Source organism: Sturnira hondurensis, unplaced genomic scaffold (assembly GCF_014824575.4).
Source record: "Sturnira hondurensis isolate 20B ecotype Veracruz unplaced genomic scaffold, ASM1482457v3 Scaffold0006713, whole genome shotgun sequence".
In the NCBI taxonomy this organism is placed as follows: Eukaryota; Metazoa; Chordata; class Mammalia; order Chiroptera; family Phyllostomidae; genus Sturnira; species Sturnira hondurensis.
In genome coordinates, this window is record NW_028079344.1 from 4,060,825 (window position 1) to 4,087,910 (window position 27,086).

At 37.1% G+C, this 27,086-nt stretch overlaps 1 protein-coding gene across 9 annotated transcripts in view; it reads left to right on the forward strand.

Moving 5' to 3' along the window:
* PTPRM (protein tyrosine phosphatase receptor type M) overlaps positions 1-27,086 on the forward strand; it is an 827,815-nt gene that overhangs the window by 313,982 nt on the left and 486,747 nt on the right. For all 9 annotated transcript variants that reach the window (XM_037050333.1, XM_037050337.1, XM_037050335.1 and 6 more), the window contains exon 4: positions 16,821-16,899. In XM_037050333.1, coding sequence (XP_036906228.1) covers positions 16,821-16,899 — 79 coding nt within the window. The remainder of the gene's footprint in view (positions 1-16,820; positions 16,900-27,086) is intronic.

The window sequence follows — 27,086 nt, forward strand, 5'->3', positions numbered from 1 at the left end:
TCCTTTGCCCATTTTTAATTGGGTTGTTTGTCTTCCCAGAGTGGAATTGTGTGAGTCCTTTGTATATTTTGGAGATTAAACCCTTGTCCAAGGTATCATTCACAAATATATTTCCAATATGGTTGGTGCCCTTTTCACTTTACTGATGTTTTCTTTAGCTATGCAGAAGGTTTTTAATTTGATGAAGTCCCATTTCTTTATTATTTCCTCTATATCAGTTGCTCTTGGGGATATATTGGTGAAAATATTGCTGCATGGAATATCTAAGATTTTCCTGCCTCTAGGATTTTTATGTTGTCAGAACTTATGTTTAAGTTTTTCTATCCATCTTGAGTTTATTTTTGTGTATGGTGTGAGTTGGTGGTTGAGTTTTACTTTTTTGCATGTAGTTTTCCAGATCTCCCAACACCATTTGTTAAAGAGGCTATCTTTACTCCATGTATGCACCTGCCCTCTTTGTCAAATATTAATTGACCATAGAGAAATGGGTTTATTTCTGGTCTCTCTATTCTGTTCCATTGATCTGTGTCTATACTTATTGCCAACACCAGACTATTTGGATTACCGTGGCCTTGTAATATAGTTTGATATCAGGTATTGTGATCCCTCCTACTTTTTTCTTCTTTCTCAAAATTGTTGAAGTTATTCGGGGTCATTCATGGTTCCATATAAATTTTTGAAATGTTTTTCTATATCTGTGGAATATGTCATTGATATTTTAATAGGGATTGTGTTGAATCTATAAATCGCCTTGGGTAGTATGTGCATTTTGATGATATTAATTCTTCTAATCCATCAACACAGTATACCCTTCCATTTGTTTGTCTTCCTTAATTTCTGTCTTCAGTGTTGTGTAGTTTTCTGAGTATAGTTCTTTTACCTTTAGGTTTATTGCTAGGTACTTTATTTTTCTTGTTCCTATAGCAAATGGGATTTTTTTCCTGATTTTTGTTTCTGATATTTCATTGTTGGTGTACAAAAATGCCTTCAATTTCTGAATATTGACTTTGTACCCTACTGTTTTGCCAAATTCACTTATTAGGTTGAGTAGTTTTCTGGTGGAGTCTATAGGGTTCTCTATATACACTGTCATGTCATCTGCAAACAGTGACACCATTACTTCCTCCTTTCCAATTTGGATACCTTTTATTTCTTTTTTTTTTGTCTGATCACTGTATATTGAATTCTATATTGAATAGAATTGGTGAAAGCAAACACCTTTATCTTATTCCTGATCTTAGTGGGAAAGCTTTTAGTTTTTGCCCATTGAGTATGTTGTTGGCTGTAGGTTTCTTGTATATGACCTTTATTATGTTGAGGAATGCTCCCTCTACTCCTACTTTGCCGAGTGTTTTTGTCATAAATGGGTGCAATACCTTATCAAATGCTTTTTCTGCATCTATTGATAAGATCATGTGATTTTTGCTTTTCCTTTTGTTTATGTGATGTATTATGTTTCTTGATTTGGGAATATTGTACCACCTTTGCATCCCTGGTATGAGAGATGGTATATGACCTTTGGTGTATGACACTTGATCATGATGTATGACCTTTTTAATGTATTGCTGGGTACAGTTTTCTAATATTTTGAGGATTTTGGTTTATGAACATTTTATTGAACTATTTTGTCTATGTTCATCAGAGATATTGGCCTATAGTTTTATTTTTTGTTGTTGTTGTGTCTTTATCTGGTTTGGGGATTAGGATGATGCTGTCCTCATAAAAAGTGTTTTGGAGTCCTCTATCTTCTCGGATTTTTTGGAATGGTTTGAGAAGGATAGGGGTTAGCTGTTCCTAAAATGTTTTGTAAAATTCTCCTGTGAAAGCATACGGTCCAGGGCTTTTGTGTGCCAGGAGTTTTTTGATTACTGCTTCATTTTCACTAGCTGTTACCAGTCTGTTCAGGCTTTCTACTTCTTTATTCAGTTTTGAAAGATTATATATTTCTAGAAATTTATCCACTTTCTGCAGGTTTTCAAATTTTTTGGCATATAGTTGTTCACAGTAATTTCTTATAATCCTTTGTGTTTCTCTAGTATCAGTTGTAATTTCTCTTCTTTCACTTCTGATTTTATTTACTTGGGTCCTCTCTCTTTTTTTCTTGATAAGTCTGGTTAAAGGCTTGTCAATTTTGTTTATCTTTTAAAAAAAACAACTCCTAGATTTTTTGATCCTTTGAATTGTTCTTTAGTTCCTGTGTCTTAATCTGCTCTGATCTAGATTATTTCCTTTCTTCTATTCACTCTGGGCTTTGTTTGTTGTTGTTTCTCCAGTTCTTATAGCTGTAGGGTTAGGTTGTTTATTTGAATTTTTTTTGTCTTCTTTTAGGCAGGCCTGTATCACTGTGAACTTCCCTCTCAGTACTGCGTTCTCTGTTTCATACGTTTTGGACTGTTGTGAGTTCATTTTCATTTGTTTCCAGAAACTTTTTGATTTTGTCCTTGATCTCATTATTAATACATTCATTGCTTAATAGCATGCTATTCAGTGTCTATGAATTTCAATGTTTTTGAGTGTTTTCCATGAGGTTGGTTTCTAGTTTCAAGCCCTTGTGGTCTGAGAAAATGCTTGATATGATTATAATATTCTTGAATTTGATAAGGCTTGTTTTGTGTCCTCTCATGTAGTCTATCTTTGAAAATGTTCCATGTACTTTTGAAGAGAATGTGTATTTTGCTTCTTAGGGATGAAAAGTTACTGATCTCTTTTGAATAAAGTATTCTGTTTCCTAATTGTGAACTGTGACCCTAACCTGCAAGTCCTTCCCTCTGACTTTTATCACACTACTGAGCAGCCCATGATTTATCATATTGAACTAGAACTTCATTCTCATTCTAGATTTTTGTTTCAGTGGGTGATTCATTAGAAATAGCTTCATGCTTTGAATTTGTAGAGACTCTTTAATATATTGTTGTAAATGTTGAAGAACCTGGTGATCAACATTTTTAAAAGGTTTGGATCTACTAAAAATGTACTTGTTCATTTAATTTTTGAGCACTTCAACCAAACAGCCTTTAAAGTTTTAAAGGCATAGTTAAGATAGTACTTACCTTGTATTTTCCCTTTATCTCCTGAGTAGTAAACATACTGAAGTCATTACCCTAATAGTAATGTAAGCTGTTAGGTAAATGTAAATGGCACTCTAGATGGTTAAAGAGAGATGTCAGCAGGAAACTTACAAACTCTGAGCAATAGGTCTTAAAATCATCATATGAGACCCGAATGATGTTTCCCAGTTGGTTTGAGAAAGACAAGCTATAATAACAGAGGTGAAAAAGGAAAACACCTACCAAATCCAATTTCCACCCCTGGCCTAACATATCACCCAAACGGGAAATGGTTAGGAAAAAAAGTCAGAAACAGCCCTGTCTAGGTTGCAGGCCAATTGATGTATACCTCTCACACATTGCTGTTTCTCTCTCTCTCTTTCTCCTTCCTTCCCCTCTCTCTATAAATAAATAAATAAAATCTTTTTAAACAGTCAGAGACATAAGTTTTCTGTGTTCAAAAGTACTGCTCTTCTGCTGCACCCTTTAGTCCCCGCCTGGGAGGCTGGAGTACCCTTACTGAGGTGTGAACGTGCATGAGTCTGTCTGCTTTTGAATTCATTCCTCATATAGATTTTTCTATAAGGAGTTCTGCACTAGCCTGAGGAAGTAAGTCGATTTTATGTGACTGTTATATTTCTAATTGCAAAATATTTTAAAAATTATTTTTCTGGTATCACATGTGTGTGTGACATTTTCCCCTGTGAACAGGGCTCATCAAAATTAATATCCAAATGGTACATTCTTAGGACATAGATGGGCCGCTTCTGAGCCCAAAGTCTGAGGATGTGACATCTAAAGGAGGCAGGACCCTCAAGAAACTGCCTCCCATTGCACAGGGACTCAACTTCATCCAGGCATCACTCATACGTTAATATTGAGGCTGTAACATACATTATAGAGATCTAAGAGTTAATATAAAATGAACAGGTACTTGAAATACTAGTATGTTCATTTATATTCATGTAGTATTTTCTAAAACATGTGTTTTACACTATTTAAAGCAGTTTTGATATGATCAATGAATTAACTCTTTTAAAGGAATTTCATATTGTTTGAAAATGGGCAGCATCATAGTGTAGTAGAAGAACATATGCTCTAGGTCAGACAGACCTGGATTCGAATGTCAGCCCTGTTTGCCCATAAACTCAGGCATCTGATACAAACTTACTGGACTAACTAATTACAGGACTAAATATAAAGGCCATGTAGGGCATGAAGATGAAGGAAAAAGCTAGCATCTCAATAGATGGTGGTCATTTATTGAGATTAAGATTTGTGGAAGACAGTACAAAGGAATGAACTATTAGTCGAGTGGTGTATCCCTGCTATGTCACACCTTAAGTGTGTTTCATGGAATGAGAATCGGTGTTCAGTGCAAAAGAGTGTCAGGAACAAATCGTTTAGTGAAACACTGAGTGGAGTGAGGTAAACCAAGTTCCTTTCCTCCACAACATTCTAGAAGTACTGTCATGCAACAACGTGAGGTGCGGTTTCCAAGGGTTCACAGCATCAGCCTCTCTGGACTCTGACTTCACCTTGAGGAGCAAGGGCTCCGGGCAACACAGGATTTCTGTTCTGGGTTTTTCCCTCTCTGCTGTCCCTCACCTGCCTGTGTTTTTGTCAGAAATACTGATTTCTCTCTCAGGTCTGGCTGCAAACTACTGAGTGGTTTTTACCTTGGTCAGAATATGAGTTTTGTAGTTGTTCGATTTAGGAGTGCTTTCAGTGAAACTAAACACGACCACCCTGTGTACTTGCGGTCATCTTAGTGGTGTGTTTTGGGCATCTCTTCATTTTGTAGTCTTTCCCCCAGTGCTGTCTTTATTATGCATTTACAGTTTCAAAACATTTCTTAAAGTGTTCTTGGTACAGTCGTCATTTTATGTAGCTTTCCTTATTTATAGGAACGTATTCTACAGGTACAAATCACAATGGTAACCTGCACAGAAAACAGCTAATTGCAGGTTAATTACTATTCATTAAAACATAAATTGTCAACTACCTAGTGATTAACACATATTTAATTCCTTAATTAATGTTTATCTTAATTACAGCTCCTTACATCCTGCCCCTCTGTTGGGCAGCAGCAGTGGGAAGTGAGAAGTACCTGCTACCTGCTTGCAACAGGCACCTGGGCTGTAGCACCTGCTTCCTTTGATTTAGACATTGACTTCCTGCCATCTTAACAATAGTATTTTACTCTCGCACCCTCTTACTTTATTGTGTTCATTTATTTTTTAAAAAGGGATGCTGCTGCTTCCTCTCCTCTTTACTCTGGGCCCCACAAGTTTCCAGAGGCTAGCCACCCCTCAGCTTGTCCAGGTTCCTATTATGCACCTGGAGAGGCTACTGGAATCCCACAATCCCTGTCTTTCTCTCTGCCTTGGAATGCAGTTATTCTGAATCCACTCAGGCTAGGAAGGCAGTGACCTTTAATGTAAACTGGCTGCTCTACAGAGAGAAAAGTGCATAGGTGGCCTTGAAATCTCCTCCCACATGCCTCTCAGTAAAGGAGCTGGGCTTTGGGCTGGTGGGCAGTGCAAAAGGGAATGTGAAGGTTAAGTCATGGGATGATGAGAGTCTGCTTGTTTCTCTAGAACCTCCCTGTTAAAACAAATTTCTTAGATGTACTGAAGGTCCTAGGAGAAGATGAGGAGTGCATTCCGGCTGAGCCCTGCTCAAATCCTCGGTGCAGGGAGAACATGCCCTTTGGGTGAGCCTAAAGCCAGATTTACCCTTTACCATTCTGACTTCTTTTCTGGTAAATGAGGGGTTGAGGGACTAGTAATGACTTGATCTTACCCATCTCTTCACATTTAGCTTCAACCTTTACTCCCTGAATGGCCACCTTGGTTTCTTTGCTGTGTTTGCCTGTAGTTCACTTATTTTTCCGAGCATCAGTAAAGCCACTCTGACAGAAAGCAGCTCCTCACATGTTTGCTGCTCAGAGACTGTTTTAGATCTGAATAGGTGTTTTCCAAATTGTGTTCCACACATCCTAGCAATATTGAAGCACGTTAGTTGACAAAATGGAAAGAAGCACTGATTTCAACAAAGCTGAACACACTCTGCACTGCAAGACGTTTTGGAGTCAGGGTGTGTTTCCAAATCTCCAGGAGGGACAAATGGCAAGGACAAGTGCCCAGGTAGAGTTTGGGGCATCAATTTAGGCTTTTACAGAGCATCTCTTGAGTCCAGTGTTCCTTGGAGTATACTTGGGAAATACCGATATGTACAAATAGAAAAATAGAACATTCCCCGACTCCATAAATTTCTTAGCTTATGGCCCTTATTCCAAGTGCAAGACAGTTGAATTGCCTCCTTCCTCAAGACTGACATTGGGAATTAGATGTGGCAGTGAAATATAACTCTGTCTCAGGCAAGAAAGCTATTCTAAGCAGTTGCTCCTGTGCTCTGCATTTTTGTGCTTAAAAAAGATAAATAGTATGTTTTAAAAACTCAGTGGGGACACAGCAAGCTGTCCATTAGCATGGACCCCGAGCTGCATTTAGAGAGTAGACTGATTCACGTGATGGTTTTTGTCTTCTTCGAAGAAAAGAGTTTTAAAAACATATGTATTTAAAATTTAACCTGATCTCTAAGTTTTATTCCCAGCTTGTAGTTATTTGATGACCAAGGATAAGTTTGTCTTCTGGGTGCACTTCCTTATGGTGTGTTACTTCTGGCTTATCAGCACTTTTGCTATTTTTCCCTTACTCTACCCTATTTTTATTCCATGTTCCATTTTATAGAATGGGTAGTTAAGCTGTGATTGGAAGAACTTGAAAAGAACATTAGCATTTTTCAAAATTCAAAGGGAAAACAAAAAATAAAAGTGAGAAAGTCATGTTTGTTGGTCAAAAAGAAAAAAAAAGATGAAGTCATTGAAGAATGCTTTTACCTTTGGAAAAGTGGTCAGTTTTTATTTTACTTTGATAACATGTCCATGTAAACCAATGATTCAGTATTTTAGTCCTGATTTTTTAAGGTCACACAGTTTGTGGTTTTGCTTTGGCTATTTATTATTATAGAAGCATTTCTTTTACTGTATATGTTTTTGGTTTTTATTTAACTCATTTGGGGAAAAAAGCATTGGTTTTTTTAAATGGGTATGATCTACTTTAACTGTTTATTTAAATCAAAACCAGAAAGGATATACCAGGTTATGTATGGCGGGACAGATACATACCATTTAATCCCCTTTGTTCTAAGGAATTGACAAAAGACTTCTACTAACACATTTTCCATGATGAGTCCTTGTATTGATAAGCAGACTTCTTCACTCACACGTAGCAAGGGAAAGTGGCAGCAAGGAAAGCTAATTTTACTCTTCACTGAAGCAGGAAGGACCGGAGATGCTGCAGTGTTAACCGGCTTCCCGTCTCCTGTTGGGCGGGCATCCGAGGATAGCCCGATGTCAAAGCCCTCACGGGCCAGCATCCAGGATGGTTTCTCCTGAGCAGTGAAAGAGTCAGTGGGTAACTGGTTGATTCTGTCCACAAAAGAATGTCCAAACATTTAGAAAGCTTTATAAGAGTTTTATTTGAGCCAACATTTTAATGATATGCCTGGAAACAAAATTTCAACAGATTGAGAAGGTGCTCCGGAGAATGACAGTTTGGCAGTTTTTTTCATGTATTTAGAATCAAAGAAGAAATGTAAGGAGGGTACCTGCAGTTCATTGGTGGGTGATTAAGGAGATAATAGAAAGCAAAGAAGTGGAAAATCTCTAGGACTGAATAAAAAGAGAAATAGAGAAACACACACTTCTTTTACATTGGTGAGTATAGGATAGTAATTAACATTTATTGCACATAGAGGTGTTAAATGCAGGCAACAAACTTAAAAGAAGGGGTTCTGTGGTCTTGTGCTCATGTGCCTATGGTTGTGCCTTTGAGGGGTCTAGAAAAGAAAAGTATTCAGGTATTTCAAAGGTATGTTTTTTTAGATGTCTAAGAATAGTGGGCAAGGCTTGCTGAAGGTAAAGATGGACATTGCTAAGGAAGCTGCTGGCCTGGGCTGGCTACCCAGTTAGGAATTTGTGATTGCACTGTCCTGTGTGGTTACTTTTACTCACTGAGTTTGTCAGGCCTGCCATGTCCCCCTCTCTCCCCGAGCTTGTTTGGTTTATTACATAGTCCCATTTTCATTCACATTTCCTACCCGAGAGCAAATGGCTTTTCCCAAACACCATGTGGATACAGCATCTTGTCTCCTGAGATGTTATCACTTGAGTGAGTGAATGAATATTGATCCTCTCAATTCTACATTTCTCTCCATCCCGTGGCTACAAACACTATCTGGGGACCATCAGCAAAAATAAGTATTGAGTCCTTCCTTGAGTCCTTCCTATGTTCAAGTACTTTGATAGAAACAGGGATTCAGTAAACTAAAACATGCTTAAACCATAGGTTCTCATTACCCTCAGTTGTTATGTTCTGTATCACAACATCCACTGGACTAATGAATACTAAGTTGTTGCTTCTGTGGGAAATATGGAACTAGTTCTGCAAACCTCCAGTCAAACATTTTCATCAACCGATCAATACATAGCCTTATTTTATGTGAGATTCTCCTAAAGACACCTTATTTAATTAATATACATTGTTGATTCTTAACATTGAATACAGCCAACAACACTATGGCTCATGCCTGAATGGAGCTTATCTAACACATTTTCTCCATAAAGCACATTACAGTGTTCTTTCACTTAGGAACACTGAATAGCACTTCAACACTGCACATGGGGCCATTAGAAACAGCGACATGACCCATAAAAGGCAGACGATGTAAGCAATGTGGCATTTCACAGACCGGAATAAGGACACTTGTTTACAAGAGCAGAGACAAGAAGGCAGAACGTTGCCTTGTTCGGCCTCAGTTTAGATGAATATGTTGCACAGCTCGAATTTTTGACATTGTGTACGCATTCACAAATGACCATGAAAGCTTTACAAGTGTTGATTTGGGAGTTTCAAAATGTTAGTGTTAGTCAAATTAGTGAGTAGTCAAATACAAAATCTTCAAATAATGAGGATTAATTATATTTCCTATCAAGCCAGATGCAAAAAAAGGTTTTGCAAGATTGAATATTGTGTTGTGGCAAAACTATTCCAGAATAAGATGGGGTGACTTTGTGATTCTGTCACATGGAGCCACTACTTTAGTTTTCAACTTTACAAACTTAGTGGAGTTGGTTCCCCCTTATCTGTAGTTTCACTAAGACCTCAGTTACCTGTTACCCATGGTGAACTGCATTCTGAAAATACCAAATGGAATGTTCCAGAACCAAACAATTTATGAGTTTTAAATAGTGTACACTTCTGAGTAGCGTGGTGAAATCTGCAGATGTGCCACTTGGCCCCACCTGGGACATGAGTCGTCCCTCTGTCCAGTGTGTCCATGTCGGAGACGCTCCCTGCTAGTCACCGAGGAGCCCTCTCAGTTGTCAGATCAGTTATCAGAAAGAGAGAGCACATTCAACTTTCTTATCTTTAATTATTGTTGTTAACCACTTACTGTGCCTAATTTATAAATTAAACTTTATCGTAGGTGTATATGTATAGGACAGAAGGTACACAGTGTTCGGTGTCATCCACAGTTTCAGGCATCCACTGGGGGTCTTGGAACGCATCCCTCTTTAGGAGGAGGAGAACTACTGTAATCACAAGTTAGGCTGGGCTAGAGAGCAGGGACATTTTTCTAAAAATGTTTGTATTTTAGTTAAAACAAAACCATTTCATTGGAATCTCACTAATGCCAGAGAAAATTGTATAGATGAGATCTAAGCAAGGATCAGTTTTCAATAGTCAAGTGTTATAAATTTTTAGTAGTGAAGGTTTTTATAGAAGATTTGGCTGCTAAATGAGTGGGTCTTGTTTTATTTACATTTAATTTATTTTACACAGTGTTTTGAGGTTTATAAGATAATTTGTTTCTATGGCTTTGTTTTGGTATATTGCTATTTTGCTTTTAAAAAAATTGATACTACATTTAAGTGGGCATTTAAAATAGGACCTGTGTAATGCAGTTGAAACAAGTCATGACAGCCAGGGTTTCTTCTCCCTGCCACTGCTGCATACACGATTCTCATACGCAGTGACGGGCATGTTATTTTTGGCTGTGACAGACTATTGCTATTGACAAATACTTTCTTGTTGTCCAGAGTAATGGCAGTTTGTTGGTGAGCCAAGCAGGAAAGCTTTCTCTTAAAGCAGGAGTCTGAACAGTAAATATTTCAGGTTTTGTGGGCCACACGGCCTCTGTGTCAGCCCTCAGCTCTGCTGCTGTTTGTGTGTATCGTCATCGACAATGAGCATGCCTATTTCAACAGAGCTTTATTTATGGGCATGGAATTTGAATTTCATAAAATTCACATGTATCACAAAGTATTATTCTCTTATTTTTGATGTTGTCCTACAAATTGAAAACTATAAACACCATGTTTAGTTTGTGAGCAATAAAAAACAGAAGTTGGGGCAGATTTGGTTGATTGACTATAGTTTGCTGACCCTTGTCTTAAAATTTATGTTGTTAAATCTGTGTCATATAACCATTACTTGCATCTACATTTCTAGGTCATACAGATGGCTACTACATTTCTTACTAAACTCTGAAGGTAAAAAAATTAGAATATGAATATATAAACATGCACACACATATATGCATTAAAGAATGCATATATTTGTGTACATGCGTGGTTGTGTATTTTATATGTATGTATATGTATATGTGTGTGTGTATATATATACATGTGTGTATACATACATACATATATATACACACACACACACACACTCTGCATATCTAGACCCTCCTATACTCCCTAGGTCAGACACTTTGGTAACATGAAAAGTCCAAACTTGGAAGTAAACTAAACCTAGAATTATACCCTGACTGTAATGTGCTGACTGTATGACTTCAGAAAAATTACTTAACTTTTCTGAATCAGCCTACTCATCCTTAAAAGGGGATTAATATTACTACCTCATATGGTTGACTGGGAAAAATTAGATCATATATACAAAAGATATTTGGGACATGATGTATACAATATATAAATGTTTTTGAATTGAATTTTTTCAAAAGAAAATACTTTGTGCAGCACCCTCAGGAGACCCAAGCCTCACTTCTAATCCAGATTTCCAATGTACTCTGTTGTTTGGTAAGCATGGCCACATCCCAAATCACTTTGTTACACCTTCCTTTTTCCTTTTTCCATCAGTGTTCTAGTGTTATCGTTTCCTCTGACCTCAATCTTTTTGGCCCTAAATGCTGGCATTTTCAGACATTCCAAGGACTCCCACTGGGTTCTGCATGCACTTGTACCTCACTAGAGCAATACCTGTACTTTCAATACAGTAGTCTCTTATTTGACCAAAGACAAAAATGTTTTTGCTTTTGAAGCTTTCTTGGTAAGTGCACTGGCTAGAAAAAAGTACAAAATGGAAAACGTGCCGTATAACAAGAGGTCAGGACACAGAAACCTTTTTATGGGATGCTGAAATCTGTTTTTAAGAAAGCTACTTCAGATACTCCTCATCTTTTGAGCAGCATGTTTTAACTCTCTTGTTTGTTGAAAACAACAAGGTAAATTTCTTAATGGCAAAATGTTAAAATCAAGTTAGTAGTCAATCTAAGATTGTTCTATAGCACTTAAATTCAGATCTCTTCATTTAATCGTCTTTATTTCAAAATAGCAAACTTTTCAGTACAAATGATACTTTTTGTAGTATGTGTTGAAACATTTATATACTAAATTATTAACTTGATGAAGAAACTAATAAAACTTGTGCTAATAATTCCCTAATTGACACTGCTAGGAAAGAGCTGGGAAATGGTCTTTTGAGAAACTTGCTTTAATTTTTTGAAAGAAATATTGAAATTATTGCTTCAAACTTGTAACCTTCTTATGTAAAAACACCTAAATATGTCACATAAAAATTTATGTTATTTATAAGTATATACATCATGCTTGGGTGTAGACACACACACAAACATGTCTATAAAAATTGTTTTCCTATTTTTGTTTCTACATTTAGCTGTAAGTTAGTGCTAGCAACTCAAGTTATAGAAGTTTACATTTAAAAGACTTTACAGAACTAAAAAGCACAGTCGGCTGTTATCTTAGTGCATTTGTGTGATCAGATGCTGTCTGTGTTTGCTTCTTGGTATTTCTGTTGGAGGACTAAGAGGAGCTAAAACTGTTTCAGGAATAAGCAGGTGTTTAATTCTTTTTCTAAAAAAATTTACTGTTGTTCAATTACAGTTGTCCCCATTTCTCCCCCATTGCTCTCTCCTGCCCTACCCACCTCCAGCCTTCTACTTTCAATCCTCCCTCTACCCCCATTGTCTTTTTCCACAGGTCCTTTATATGCATTCCTTGACTTGACCCTTTCCTTTCTTTCCCTTTTATCCTCCTTCCCCCACTCCTCTGGTCACTGTCAGTTTGTTCTTTATTTCCATGTCTCTGGTTCTGTTTTTCTCACTTGTTTATTTTGTTGATTAGGTTCCACTCATAGGTGAGATCATATGGTATTTGTCTTTCACTGCTTGGCTTATTTCACTTACCAAAATACTCTCCAGTTTCATCCATGCTGTCATGAAGGGTAGGAGCTCCTTCTTTTTTTTTTTTTTATGCTGTGTGTATTCCACTGTGTAAATGTACCATAGTTTTTTTGTCTACTCATTTACTGATGGGCACTTAGGCTGTTTTCAGCACTTAGCTATTGTAAATAACGCTGTTAGGAACATTAGGGGATATAGGCTCTGCATATATCTAATTCTTTCAAGGAGGCCTCATTGATGAGTATCTTGCTGGGAAATTTGGAGTGCTTGTTGAAAAGTCTCTCTACTCTAGTAGGGACACTGCTTAAGTCCTTGCTCTGGCATGTATGAGTTTATGCTAACAGGTTGGGAAATTGGGCTGAGGTTGTATTGGCTGTGTCATAGACTTCCTGGTTGGTTTGGGAAGGAGGAAGGCTGTCCTGTGGTGGAGAGGGAGCATAGTCACGTGAGTTTTTAATTGTTCCCATCTGTCATCTGACTATTGTTTTCTTCTGTTTTTCCACTTTTTCACCAACTAAAGTATTCCTTATTTTTCACCTACTAAAGCTTAAATTTCATAACATTGTCTAATATTTTGAATCTTCCTAGAGCATATAGTAAATATTCTATAAATATTTAGATAATAAGACTCAGAATCTTTGATCATTTAATGGTAGATGAAAAAAGAGATTTTAAGGTGGCTTTTTTGGTCCCTAATTTCTTTCCCTCCCTCCTTTGTCTCTCTTTTTCTTTGGTAGGGCCATGGCCCCATGCTGCTTTAAATAAAATAGTGTGCATTAAATGTACACATATCTTCTTCAAAAAATAGATCTACATGAGCATGTATTACATGTATGCCGTAAAGATTATTCCATTTTATGAGAAGCTTTAGCCCTTACAGTTGATAAAGTAAAAATATAACTTTCTATAAGAAGGACAACTTTAATGGGGAAAGGGGTCTTCATCTGTTCTATTTATGATCTGTTCCAAGTGCTTGTCTCAATGCCTAGAATGGGGATGATGGTGGGGCCATGGTTTGAATGAATGAATGGGAGGGAAGGTGGGAAGAATGATAGGACAGATGAGAGGAAGGAATGATGGGTAAGTGTCTCCAGGTTCAGCTTTCAAAATACCTTTTTCATGAACAGGGTGATGTTGTTCTTGGGTAGCTGGTAGTCGTGGACATTAGTCTGTGAAGTGGCCACTCTGACCATGACTGTGGGCCTGTTCCTGGACAGCCTCCTGTTGCTGACCCTGGCCAGGCAGCCTATGACTCTTTCCAGAGGCCCCTGTTTTCAGGAAGTTTTTTATTCTCTGCTGCTCTCAATGTTCATCAGCTGTTTGTCTCCACAACTGTCCTCTTATTGACTAAATAAATTTGTAGAAATATCTCACATTTAGGAATATCCCTGCATGTCTTTCTTTCTGGGTATCATCAGTGAAAATATATATTAAATTTATGAACAGGACAAAGTTTTACTTCTGTTCTCTCACTGGCCATCTTCCTAGTGTGTTTTGTATTCCAGTGTGGATACAGTGTGGCATCCAGTCTAGCAGGCGTATCTGTGGTGACTGCTCATCTAGGAGGCCCCTGGAACTCTTCCACGTGTGGCTCTGCTGACTGCTTTCTCTAATTATTCATCTGTTGCACAAACAAATAGTGCTAGGATTGATGTGTTTGTTCAGGCAATGAGTACTAGCAAAAACATCATGATAGTTGGAATCAGAAAGATTGGGTTTTAAAGTTATGTCTACGATACACTCACTGCATATTCTTGAAAAATTAATTACTTTGTATTTAAATCTCTTTGTTCTTGAAATAGTTAATTCCTGAGGGTTTTTTGCATGAACTAATAAAATAAAATAATGGTGTGATATCTGTTTGTTGTATATAACATATTATGTAAATAGTAACTTATAGTTACTTTTTAAATTGCAATTTTTATGGAGATAATTGTGGCGTCCGGTACAGTGGTATAGATTCCTGTGTATACTTTTGTTCAGTTTCCTGTAGTGGTAACATTGTGCTAACTTAATACATGTAATATCGCAACCAGAAATACTGACGTTTTTGAAATTCATGGAACTTTCTCAGATTTCTCCAGCTAACCTGTATTTGTACATGCATATTTATTTTTTAGTTTTGTGTGTGTATTTAGTTTTATACAATTGTTTTCACTTTTTTATTGTGGTAAAATACAAATAACATAAAATATATTAATTATTTTTTAAGTTGTATTAAATACATTCATACGTAATAATTGTGCAACTGCTGCCACCATCCATCTCCAAAACTCTTTTCATCTTATAACTGAAACTATAAAATGGTAACATACTAATCTCCCTTTCCCTTAGTTCCTGACACCCACCATTCTATTTTTTTGTTTATGAATTTGACTACTCTGAGTGCCTCGTATAAATAGGATCATATAGTAATTGCCCTCTGTGACTGGCTTATTTCACTTAGCATGATGTCCTCAAGATTCATTCATGTTGTAGCATGTGTCAGAATTTCCTTCTTTTTTAAGATTGAACAATATTCTGCTGTATGTATGTACCATCTTTTCCTTGTTCATTCATCCTTTGATGGATACTTGGGTTGTTGCCATGCTTTATCTATCGTGAATCATGCTGGTATGAACTGTACAATTGTATTACTGAGTAGATGTGTAACCACTGCCACAGTGAAGATCCTAATGGTTCCAACGTCATGAAGATTGTCTGTTTTGTTCTTTTGTAACCACACTCATCTCCCTCCTTCTCCCTCCACTCCTCACCCCTAGCCGTCAGTCATCCGTCCTTCCTCTCTAAAATGTTGGCATTACATGGTGTTACATAAATGGAATCATATAGTATGTAATCTTTCATGATTGGCTTTTTCATTCAGCATAATTCATTGGAGATTCATCCAGGTTTTTGGGTATGTCAGTAGTTCCTTTCGTTACTGAGTAGTGTTCCATGCTATAGATGTGCCACAGTCTGTTTAATCATTTACCATTTGGGTGACATCTGGGCTGTTTCCAGTTTAGGACTGCTATGAATAAAACTTCTGTAAACATCTGTGTGCAGGTTTTATATGAATGAAAATTCATTTCTGCAGGAGTGCAATTGCTGGGTCATGTTTTAAGACTTACCAACTTCATATTGCCTAGGCCATGGTCTTCCCAGTGATAGGGTTTCCTTCTGTGCATGTGTGGGGGTTAAAATAATGTCATATGGACTTTTTTTACTAATGCCCTGACAATGGACACCTTTAGATAGTCATGTTGAGAAAATTGCTAACCTTCTTACTTTTTTCCTCCTTTAGCCTCAATTTCTCTGAAGACACTCTACCATCTCAGAAATACCATTTATTCTAAGATCCCCAGAGCATGTTGCCCCTCTTCTCTTATCCAACTTTTCCCATGATCAAGCAGTTGCTACAGCCCCCCTGATTTCACCACTGCAGAGATTTTTATATCATTCTCCTCTGCCATCTGAATTTCAGTTAGCATAGCCTTTTCTCTATATTATTAATAATAGTGTCTTTTCTGGAATCTTCTCTGTGAATAGAGCCTTGGTAGCCTGGTCAGAGCATATCTTCATAGCTGTAGGTCCAAATTCTCCTCTTCGCTGTCATGGTCATATTCACCTTGGAGTTCTGCATGTGCCCTGGAAGGAGCCTTACTCTTTTCACACTGTGCTGGATGACAGTGCAGTGTGAAAAGAGTAAGGCTCAAATGCTGCCTCCTCATGAGAGGGTCTGTTGGTGTATGTTCTTACAGCACTCTGTACTTTTCTTCCATAGCACTTAAGGTAGCTTTTAAATTTTACTCATTTAAAACCTAAGGCCCCACATGGATCAGTCTGGTCGTAGAGTCCACTCAGAGGAGCTGACCAGAAGTATGTAGCCTGAGAGCCTCCAGTAGTGACTTTAAGCCGATGTCTGCCAGGTATCAGCTGTGAGCCTCAGTGTCCCTGCCCCCACTGTGTGGGTTCTTGAGGCAGGTGCTGTCTGACCTGCCCGTTCATGTTCACCTCCCTGCAAACTGGGTGTGGGTCTTACTTATCTTGGTAATCTTAGAACCTAGAGCATTGTCCAGATATTAGGTGTTCCCTTAATGTTTGCTGGAAGCATGAATGAATGAATGAATGAGAGAAACTACCTATCTCTCTTTTGGAGACATTTGGTAAAAGTCTGACAAAATAAGTGAATAATGTAAACTTTTTTTCTTAATTTTCCAGGTGATTTTTGAAGTAATAACTTCGGGACATCAAGGCTACCTTGCTATTGATGAAGTGAAGGTGTTAGGACATCCATGTAGTAAGTTCTCTTAACCTTTAAACACTCGGGTACATTGTTGGGGGAATACTTAACCTTACAGACCAAGAGAAGACACAAAACCTGGAGAGCAGTCGTCCTGCTGAGAGTTCCCTGACAAGCCTCTAGGTGTTGCTTTGCCAGCCCAGAAACCCCAAAACATGTATTCTATGTGTGATGTCATCAAATGTATCTCAGTGTCTTTAAAATGAAAATCAGGATGCAGACTACTAGAATACTTGGATATGCTCAAACATCCTTGTGAAGACTTTTGGGTTTCCCTTTTGGCAGGCGAGAATTCTACCACTGAACCACCAATGCGTTGGGTTTCCCTTTTGAATAGTAGCACAATTTGAACATTGAGAATCTGTGCATTTTTGTCCTAATTCTGCTATGATTCTGGCATAGTTCCAAACAATATAGCCCAAACAGGCCTGGGATCTGGTGGATGTAAGAAATTGACCCAAACTACCTGGGGAACCCAGCAATGAATGGTCTGTTCATCTTTTACAAGTTAGTTCTTTAAAAGAAAGTCCAATGAGTGATAACACACACTATTGTTTTTACCACCCCACATGAATGAACAACTATTAATACTTTGTTATATTTGCACCTGAACTCTGTTCTTAAATCAATAAAATATTGCGGATTGCCAGTCCCACTCCTCCCTCACATCCCCAGGGGCCACCGTGGCGAGCTTGCTGCTGCCCCTCTCCGTCTGGAAGGTTTCTAGTCCACAAGCAGCAGAAACAGATGTAGCTGATTTTAGAAGAAAAGCTTTGCATTGACAGGGAATTGGATGGCAAAAATATCACTGGGAACATTGGTGATCTATGCTCAGATAATGGGCAGGAACTGGAAGGAGGTTCTGCAGGTATAACCGTGGTGACTGATATGCCAGATAGCTGCCCATGAGTACAGGGATGCTTCAGCCTACTCCTCTGGCCCCCTGACCTTTGCAGAGTGTCCCTAGCCACCTGCCTGAACATTTGTCACTGTTCCTGTGCCTTTGCACCCTCAGTCTTTGGCACAAAACCCTGAGTGGGATTGTCAGGGTGAACAAGCTAAATCATATGTTCATTCTCCTGCTGGCCAAACGTTGATCTAGAAAAGGAAACTGGCTTTTACAGCTTCTATCATGGGAACCATGCCTAGAATTTACCAAGAAATATACAGGGGGGAATTTCCCAGTTCCAGAATAGAGGTTTGAGAGCTGAGAAACCAGCAAGTTGCATGTGTGTGCACTGTGTCTCTCACAATCACTATGTATTCATAAAAAGAAAGAAAGTACTGTTTACTTTTTGTAAAGTCTACTGAATGGTATCCAACTGTACAAATTACTCTATTCTTTCCCCCATTTGGCATTACATGTTTTAGGTTAATCTATGATATTCTATCATATCAATGTACTATATTTTATTTTCTTATTCTTCTACAAACATTTATCCCCCCCCCCAGTTTTTCTCCATGACAAACACTGCTGTAGTGAACATCTGCGTGCATATCTGTGGGTGCTGTGTGTGAGATCAGGGTATGTTCTTAGAAGCAGAATTGCTGAAGTGTAGGGTAGAAATGGTTTTAGTTTTACTAGATACTGCAAAATTGCTAAGAAAAGTGTCTGAGCCAGTTATAGTCCCACCAGCAATGAATGGAAACTTTATTTTCCCAATATTCTTGCCCAAAATTGATGTCAGACTTTAAATCTTTGACCAGCTGAGAGACTGAAGCTTACTTTATTTTTAGGCTCCCTGGCATTAAAGAGAAACTGGCTAGTTCATACATCCCTGGATCTCTGATGATGGTCCAACCCAAATCCACAAAAGAAAGATTATATCTAAATGGTATTAAAAATATAAACACTGCTTTTATTGCATGGAATGACTAGATCATGAGATCATTCCTTGTACTAGTTTCTGAGAAGCCCTGTGTGGTTGTCATCTAATGTGGGTATCACGTTAGTCATCTGATTCCATCCACAGGGGTTTTGCTCTCTCTGAGACCTTTACCTGGTTACAACACTGAACTTCAAGCACAGAAACCATCTTGCTCATTGCTATGGCAGACATCCTTTTTGTAATACTTTGCATTTTTGCCTTTTCTTGTGTCACCAAGACCAGTGAGTTCAAGAAGAATTTCTACCCCCTTGCCTTTTTTAAAAAGTTAGAAAAATAAATAATTCTGTACCAAATTAAAACACCAGGGCAAATTTAGTTGCTCATAATTACCTGAGTTGATGGCCAAATCCTTGGTCTTAGAGGACACACATGGGGTGTTCTAATGTGCAAAAACGTTGCCTCTGACTTACCTCTTACCAGGAAGTAAAAATCTGAGACAACAATACTGAATGCCTACTATGTGCTCAGTGCTCCCTGTTTCTCGGAGCAAATCTAGTCCACAAGGCAGATGTTATTGCTGCCCAGGGTGCAGATGCAGTAGCCAACGTCAAGTTTCACTCAGGTCTTTTTGATAATGTATCCTGAGTTCCTTCTATATCTGACCGCTGGCCAACAAAATAACTCTTAAGTGTAGCTTCTCCCGTTCTGTAGGCTTTGAGTCTCTCCCTTCAGTCATATGAAGAGATTTAATCCCTGTCCTTCTATCAGAGCCTTCCTGAAATGTGTCTCCTGCAGTTTTGACCATTCCTTCCGAGCCCAGCTGCTTACGGTCATATAAAGGTGTTTATGGTCTCTCCTTTGGAGAATACTGGTGCTAATGCCTAATTGGCTTTGCACACTGCTGTTAGGAGACACGGAACTGCAACGTGTGCTCTGCACCAAGATGAAGTATGGTACAATAGCATTTTGAACTGTGAGCTCTAAATGGCTTTCATGATAGCCCTTCTGTATTTATTTCTTTACAATCTCTAAGTTTATGGGGAAAACATGCAAATAAAGATTTTAAAGAAGGCAATACTTCGGTCATTAAATGGAATACTTTACCGGTAATATTTTAAGGAATTTCCCATCAAGGTTTATAAATAAAAATCCTTTTTTTGTATCCAAAACTTTCCTTTTCAGAAGATACAAACTGATGAACTTTACTTATTTCACTCTAAGGACTCCTGTTTGGAGTCATGTAGGTTTATGAGTAAACATTACAACATTTTAAAAAGGTATCTGTCCTGTTATGAATACGTTGCTCATTAGATTGATTTTGGTCTAGTGACAGATGCAGGATCAGCTTGAAAACATGGAAGCGGCCATGCAGACAGCAGTTCTCTGGCTTCAGATGCTTCTAAGGAACACAGATGATTTTTGTGTCTGGTATGCACACTAAAAATGCATTTTGGATTTGGTTCAATAATCCTAGTAGGGGAAACTGAAGAAACATTTTATCAGCTTCATAATGCTGTTTCCTATTTTTAAGTAGGTTATAAACTATAAATATATGGGTATTTCTATTTTTACCTTATGGTGCTGATATATATTTTTATGTCTGATAAACCATTCAGTATTTTAACAGATTTATTGAAGTATAATTCATATATCATACAATTTACCAATTTAAAGTAATCTATTTAATGGTTTTTAGTGTATTTGCAGAGTTGTGTAACCAATCCCATGATCAATTTTTGAACATTTTCATCACCCCAAAAGAACACCTATACCCATTAACAGTCCCTACCCCAGCCCAAGCCAACCACCAATCTACTTCTGTCTTCATATTTCATGTAAGTGCAGTCAGATAATTTGCAGCCCCTTTGTGTGTCTTCTTTTGTTTACATAACATTTCCTGTTTCATTCATGCTATGGAGTGTGTCAGTGCATCATTCTTTCTCAAAGCAGGGCAATATTCTGTTGTATGATATACCACCTTTTATTTATTAATTTATGAATTGATTATCATTCCAGTTGTTTCCAGCTTTTTGCTATTATAAATAATGCTGCTATGGACATTTATGTGCTGGCTTTTGTGTGACATTTGTTTTTAGTTCTTTTTTGTATACTTAGGAATAGAATTACTGGGTTACCTGGTAACTTTTAAAAAATACTTTGAAGTCCCTTTATTTATTTATTTTTTACTGTAGACTCTATTACAGATGATCCCCATTTCCTCCCACTTTGCCCCTGCCCCCCCCAAGCTTTTACCACATTATTGTCTTTGTCCATGGGCTGTGCATACATGCATACTTGCAGATTATTGTGCTAAGCAAAAAAAGCCAGTCAAAAAAAGATAAATACCATATGATCTGACTCATGTGGAATCTAATTACCAAAATAAACTCATGAGCAAAGTAAAACCAGAGACCTGAATGCATGGAACAGACTGACAGATCTCCGAAGGGAGGGGTTGGGAGTGATGAAGAGATCACCTGGTACCTTTCACGTTTAGCACTTTAAGGAAATGTATATTGCTTTTCAAATCACCTGTACCCTTTACATTCTGAAGAGCAGAGTATGAGGATTCCAGTTTCTTCATCTTCTTGCCAATATTTGTTATTATCTGTCAACTTTATCATAGCCATCCTAGTGGATTTGAAGTGGTAGCCCTTTGTAGTTTTGAGTCCCTAATTGCTAACTATGTTCAGTATCTTTTTATATGTGCTTTTTGGCCACCTGTATACCTTTTATGACTATTACGATCTTTTTCTATTTTTAATTGAGTTATTCATCTTTTTATTATTGACGGTTTTTAAAAAGATTTTATTTATTTATTTTTAGAGAGGGGGGAGGGTGAGAGAGAAACATCTTATCAGTTGCCTCTCCCACACTCCCAACTAGGGCCCTGACCTGAAACTGGCTGTGTGTCCTGAGGTGTGTCCTGACTGGGAATCAAACCAGTGATCTTTTGGTTCACAGTCTAGCGCTCAATCCACTGAGCCACACCAGCCAGGCATTATTATTGAGCTTTAAGAGTTTTTATAATATATCTGGTTACAAGTTCCTTATCAGATATATATGATTTGAAGATATTTTCTCCAATCTGTGGTTTATTTTCTTTAATTTTTTTGATGACAGCCTTTGCAGCACAGAGTTTTTAAGTTTGATAAAGTCCCATTTTCTATATTTTTCTTCTGTCACTTGGGCCACTTCTGTCATTTGTTGTTATAAATAAGAATGTTTTGTCTAATTAAAGATCATAAAGATTTACTACTATAATTTATGCTAAGAGTTTTATAGTTTCAACTCTTACATATAGGTCTCTAATCTATTTTGGGTTAATATTTGTGTATGATAGAAGGATATAGTGTAACTTTATTCTTTTTGCATGTGAATATCCAATTATTCAAGAATCATTTGTTGAAAATTATTCTTTCCTTATTGAATTGCTATGGCTTTTTTTGTTGAAAATCAACTTAATGAAATTATAAAGGTTTGTTTCTAGACACCCATTTTATTCCATTGATCTATTTGTTCTCTTAGCACCACACTGTCTTAATTCTTTTAGCTTTATCATAAATTTTATATTGGGATCTGTGAATCCTACTTTGTTTTTTTAATTCAATGCTGCTTTGTCTGTTCTAGATCCCTAGCATTTTCTTACATTTCTTAGGATGAACAACTTCAGCAGGAAAATCAAGATGATACACTGACAGTGACTGCCTTGAATCTCTTGTTCACTTTGAGTCAGAGCCTATGTCGTCTTTATTTATTGATTTTTAAGAAAGAGATAAATAAGCATCAGTTTGTTTTTCCATGTATTTATGCATTCATTGGTTGTTTCTTTATGTGCACTAACCTGGGGCCTAACTTGCAACCTTAGTGTGACAGGACAATGTTCTATCCACTTGAGCTACCTGGCAAGGGCTGGGAGCTATGTCATCTGGGTTTTTTCTCTTTTTTTTTATCATTTTTTATTGTTCAAATACAGTTGTCTCCATTTTCCCACTACTGCTTTCCTCCACCCCACCTACCTCCACCTTCCACCCTCAGTCCTTCCCCCCTTTGGCTTTGTCCATGCATCCTTTATACATGTTCTTTGATGACCCTTTCCCTTCTTCCCCTGTTATTTCCCTCCCCTACCCCTCTGGTTACTGTCAGTTTGTTCTTAATTTCAATGTCTCTGCTTATACTTTGCTTGCTTGTTTGTTTTGTTGATTAGGTTCCACTCATAGGTGAGATCATATGGTATTTGTCTTTCACTGCCTGGCTTCACTTAGCATAATGCTCTCCAGTTCATCCATGCTATCGTGAAGGGTAGGAGCTCCTTCTTTCTTTCTGAGGCATAGTATTCTATTGTGTTAATGTACCACAGTTTTTTTACGCTTGACCTTAGCCAAAAGGCTGAGAAGCAATGTACCACCATTTTTTGATCCACTCATTTACTGATGGGCATCTAGGCTGCTTCTAGCACTTAGCTATTGTAAATTGTACTACTATGAACATTGGAGTGTATATGTTCTTTTGAATTAGTGTTTCAGGATTCTTAGGGTATAGTCCTAGTATTGGAATTGCTGGGTCAAAAGGCAGTTCCACTTTTTGAGGAAATTCCATATTGTTTTCCACAGTGGCTGTGTCAATCTGCATTCCCACCAACAATGTACTATCCCTATTAAAATACCAATGACATATTTTACAGATATAGAACAAGCATTTCAAAATTTTATATGGAACTATAAATGACCCCATATAGCTGAAGCAATTTTGAGAAAGAAGAACAAAATAGGAGGGATCACCATACCTGACATCAAACTATATTACAAGTCCACAATAATCAAAACAGTCTGAGCCTGGCATAATTACAGACACATAGATCAATGGAACAGAATAGAGAGCCCAGAATTGAAAATAGTAGCTGTTCTTATCCATGAACATGGACTGTCTTTCCTTTTATTATGGTCTTTAAAAAATATCTAGTTTTCAGGGTACAAGTTGTGTACTTTTTTTCTTAAATTTGTTCATAAGTAGTTTATTTTGACACTATTATAAATGGAACTGTTTTCTTAATCTCATTTTTGGGTTTATTGCAAATGCATAGAAATACAGTTTATTTTTTATATTGATCATATATCCTGAGACTTTGTTGAACTTATTTATTACATAATCTAATTGTTTTTTGGATCCTTAGGAATTTCTATGTATAAGACTGTCTCATCTTTAAGTAGAGATAGTTTTACATACTATTTTTTTAATTTTAATTTTTATTTAATTCTTGTTCAAGTACAGTTTTCTGTCTTATATTCCCAGCCCTGCCCCCCGTGCTCCCCACCTCCCTCCCATTTCTGCCCCCCACCTTAGTTATTGTCCATGTGTCCTTTATACATGTTCATATGAGTCCATCCCCTTTTCCCCTATGATTCTCCCCCCTCTGCCCTCTCCCCTCTGGACCCTGTCAGCCTGTTCCCTTTTTGAGTGTCATTGGTCATATTTTGCTTGTTTGTTTGTTTTGTTGTTTAGATTCCTGTTAATGGTGATATCATATGGTATTTGTCTTTCACTGCCTGGCTTATTTTGCTCAGCATAATGCTTTCCAGTTCCATACATGATGTTGCAAAGGGTAGGAGCTCCTTCTTCCTTTCTGCAGCATAGAATTCCATTGTGTAAATGTACCATAGCGTTCTGATCCAGTCATTTACCGATGGGCATCTGGGTTGCTTCCAACTCTTGGCTATCATAAATTGTGCTGCTATGAACATTGGGGTGCATAGGTTCTTTTGGATTGGTGTTTCACGGTTCTTAGGATATACTCCTAATAGTGGAATTGCTGGGTCAAAAGGCACGTTCACTTTTAGTTTTCTTAGAAAATTCCATACTGTTTTTAATAGTGGTTGTACCAGTCTGCAATCCCACCAAGACTGAACCAGGGTCCCCTTTGCCCCACAACCTCTCCAGCACTTGTTGTTTGTTTCTTTGTTTATGATAGCCACTCTGACTGGTGTTAAATGGTATCTCATTGTGGTTTGAATTTGCATCTCTCTGATAGCTAGTGATATCAAGCATCTTTTCATGCGTCTCTGGATCCTCTGTATGTCCTCCTTGGAGAAATGTCTGTTCAAGTCCTTTGCCCATTTTTTAATTGGGTTGCTCGTCTTCTTTGAGTGGGGTTGTGTGAGTTCTTTGTATATTTTGGAGATTAAACCTTTGTCTGAGGTATCATTGGCAAATATGTTTTCTGAAACAGTTGCTTCTCTTTTAATCTTGATACTGTTTTCCTTAGCCATGCAGAAGCTTTTAATTTTGATGAGATCCCATTTGTTTATTCTTTCCTTTATGTCCCTTGCTCTAGGGAACATATCAGTAAAAATATTGCTGCATGAAATATCTGAGATTTTCCTGCCAATGTTCTCCTCTAGGGCTTTAATAGTTTCCCGGCTTATATTTAAGTCTTTTATCCACCTTGAATTAATTTTGGTGTATGGTGTAAGTTGGTGCTCAAGTTTCATTTTTTGCATGTTTCAAAAATTTATATGGAACCATAAAAATCCCCGAATAGCAGCTGCAATTCTGAGAAAGAAGAAAAAAGTAGGAGGGATCACAATACCTGATATCAAAATGTATTACAAGGCCACTGTAATCAAAACAGCCTGGTACTGGTATAAAAACAGGCACATAGACCAATGGAATAGAACAGAGAGCCGAGAAATAAACCCAACTCTCTACAGTCAATTAATATTCGACAAAGGGGGCAATAACATAAAATGAAGTAAAAATAGCCTTTTCAACAAATGGTGTTGGGAGAACTGGACAGCTACATTCTATTTTTTAATCCAAGTGTCTTTTATTCTTTTTCTTGCATAATTTCTATGGCGAGAATCTCTAGTATAATCCTAAGTGGAAGTGGAAAGAAGAAATATCTTTGTCTTGTTCTTGATCTTAGGAGGAAATCTTTCAGTCTTTTACTGTTATGTATGTTGTTAGCTGTGGGTTTGGATTATTTGTAGATGCTCATTATCAGGAAGGACATTCTCTTTTTATCTTTTATTGTTGAGTGTTTTTTGTTGTTATTTTGTTTTGTTTATCATGAGAAAGTGTTGGATTTTAGAAAACTTCTTTTTCTTTTTTAGCAAAAAAGCACATAGCTTGTACCCTCAAAACTGCATATGTAGGAGAGGAAAAACTTTTCCTCAACTCTCTTAGGGTCCCTGGCTAGGTATGAAAATTAAATTGACAAAGACAGGTTAACAGAAGAATAAACATGCACATTCATTTAATATACCATTTTCATGATTCTGGAGCTGTACTATGGGATGAAGACCTGAAGAGACAATTACACCTGAGTATTTTTATGCTAGGTTTGATGAAAAGTGGAGAGTTGAGGAAAAATATGATAGGTTAAAAAATATGAGGTAAGTGTAGTAAACAGAAGGAAACTTGGAAAGGTATACTTTTTGTCTTCGGAGATAAGGGAGAACACCTTTTCCACTGAGAGTTTTATGGCTTGTTTCAGGAGAGAAGGTAGAGGAAGGTCAGAGTTTGCTTCTTGCTTTTACTCTTTTACTCTAACACCTTCAGCTTAAAATATCCAGTATACCATGGTGCCATATTTTGGGGCAGTGTGTCCTGAATACCATCATCTATGGGATTATCTTGTGGTTTTTTCTTTCACTGCCCCAGGTGAGGTATTGGTGAGGTATATTATATTGATTGATTTTTGGATTTTAATCAATCAACTCAGTATTCTTTGGATGAATCTCACTTAGTTATGGTGTATAATCTTTGTATATGTTGTAATATAACACAGTATATAAAAAATTATTTGCAAATATGATGCCTTGAATTCTAAAATCTAAAGATTACACAGAATCAAGCTTTACTATTTTTCTGCCAATTTAAAAACATAATAATATAAAATGATGGTGAAAGAAGACTTGACTTGAGGTGCTGAACACACAATGCAATATACAGATGATGTTTTATAAAATGTACACCTGAAACCTATATAATTTTATTAACCAATGTTACCATAATAAATTTAATAAAAAATAAAAAACACAATATATTAAAAAGGATTAAAAAACCTTTGTGCCATATTGTATAAAGTGAGTACAAATTACAAAACTATTCTGTATTGCTAGTTTGCAATATAAAATGTCAGCAGTTTCTTTCAAATTTAAGAAATGTTGCATTAAAATGTGGTTCAAAATAATTTTTATTTTATAAAACAAAATTAATTTTTTATTTATTGATTTATTTGAATGCCCAAACATTGCTTGCCTACTCCCAAATTTAGATTGTGTTACAGGCATTAAACAGTGTAACTAAAATAAGAATAACAGTGATAAATCAAAAATTAGGAGTGTTTTATGAATT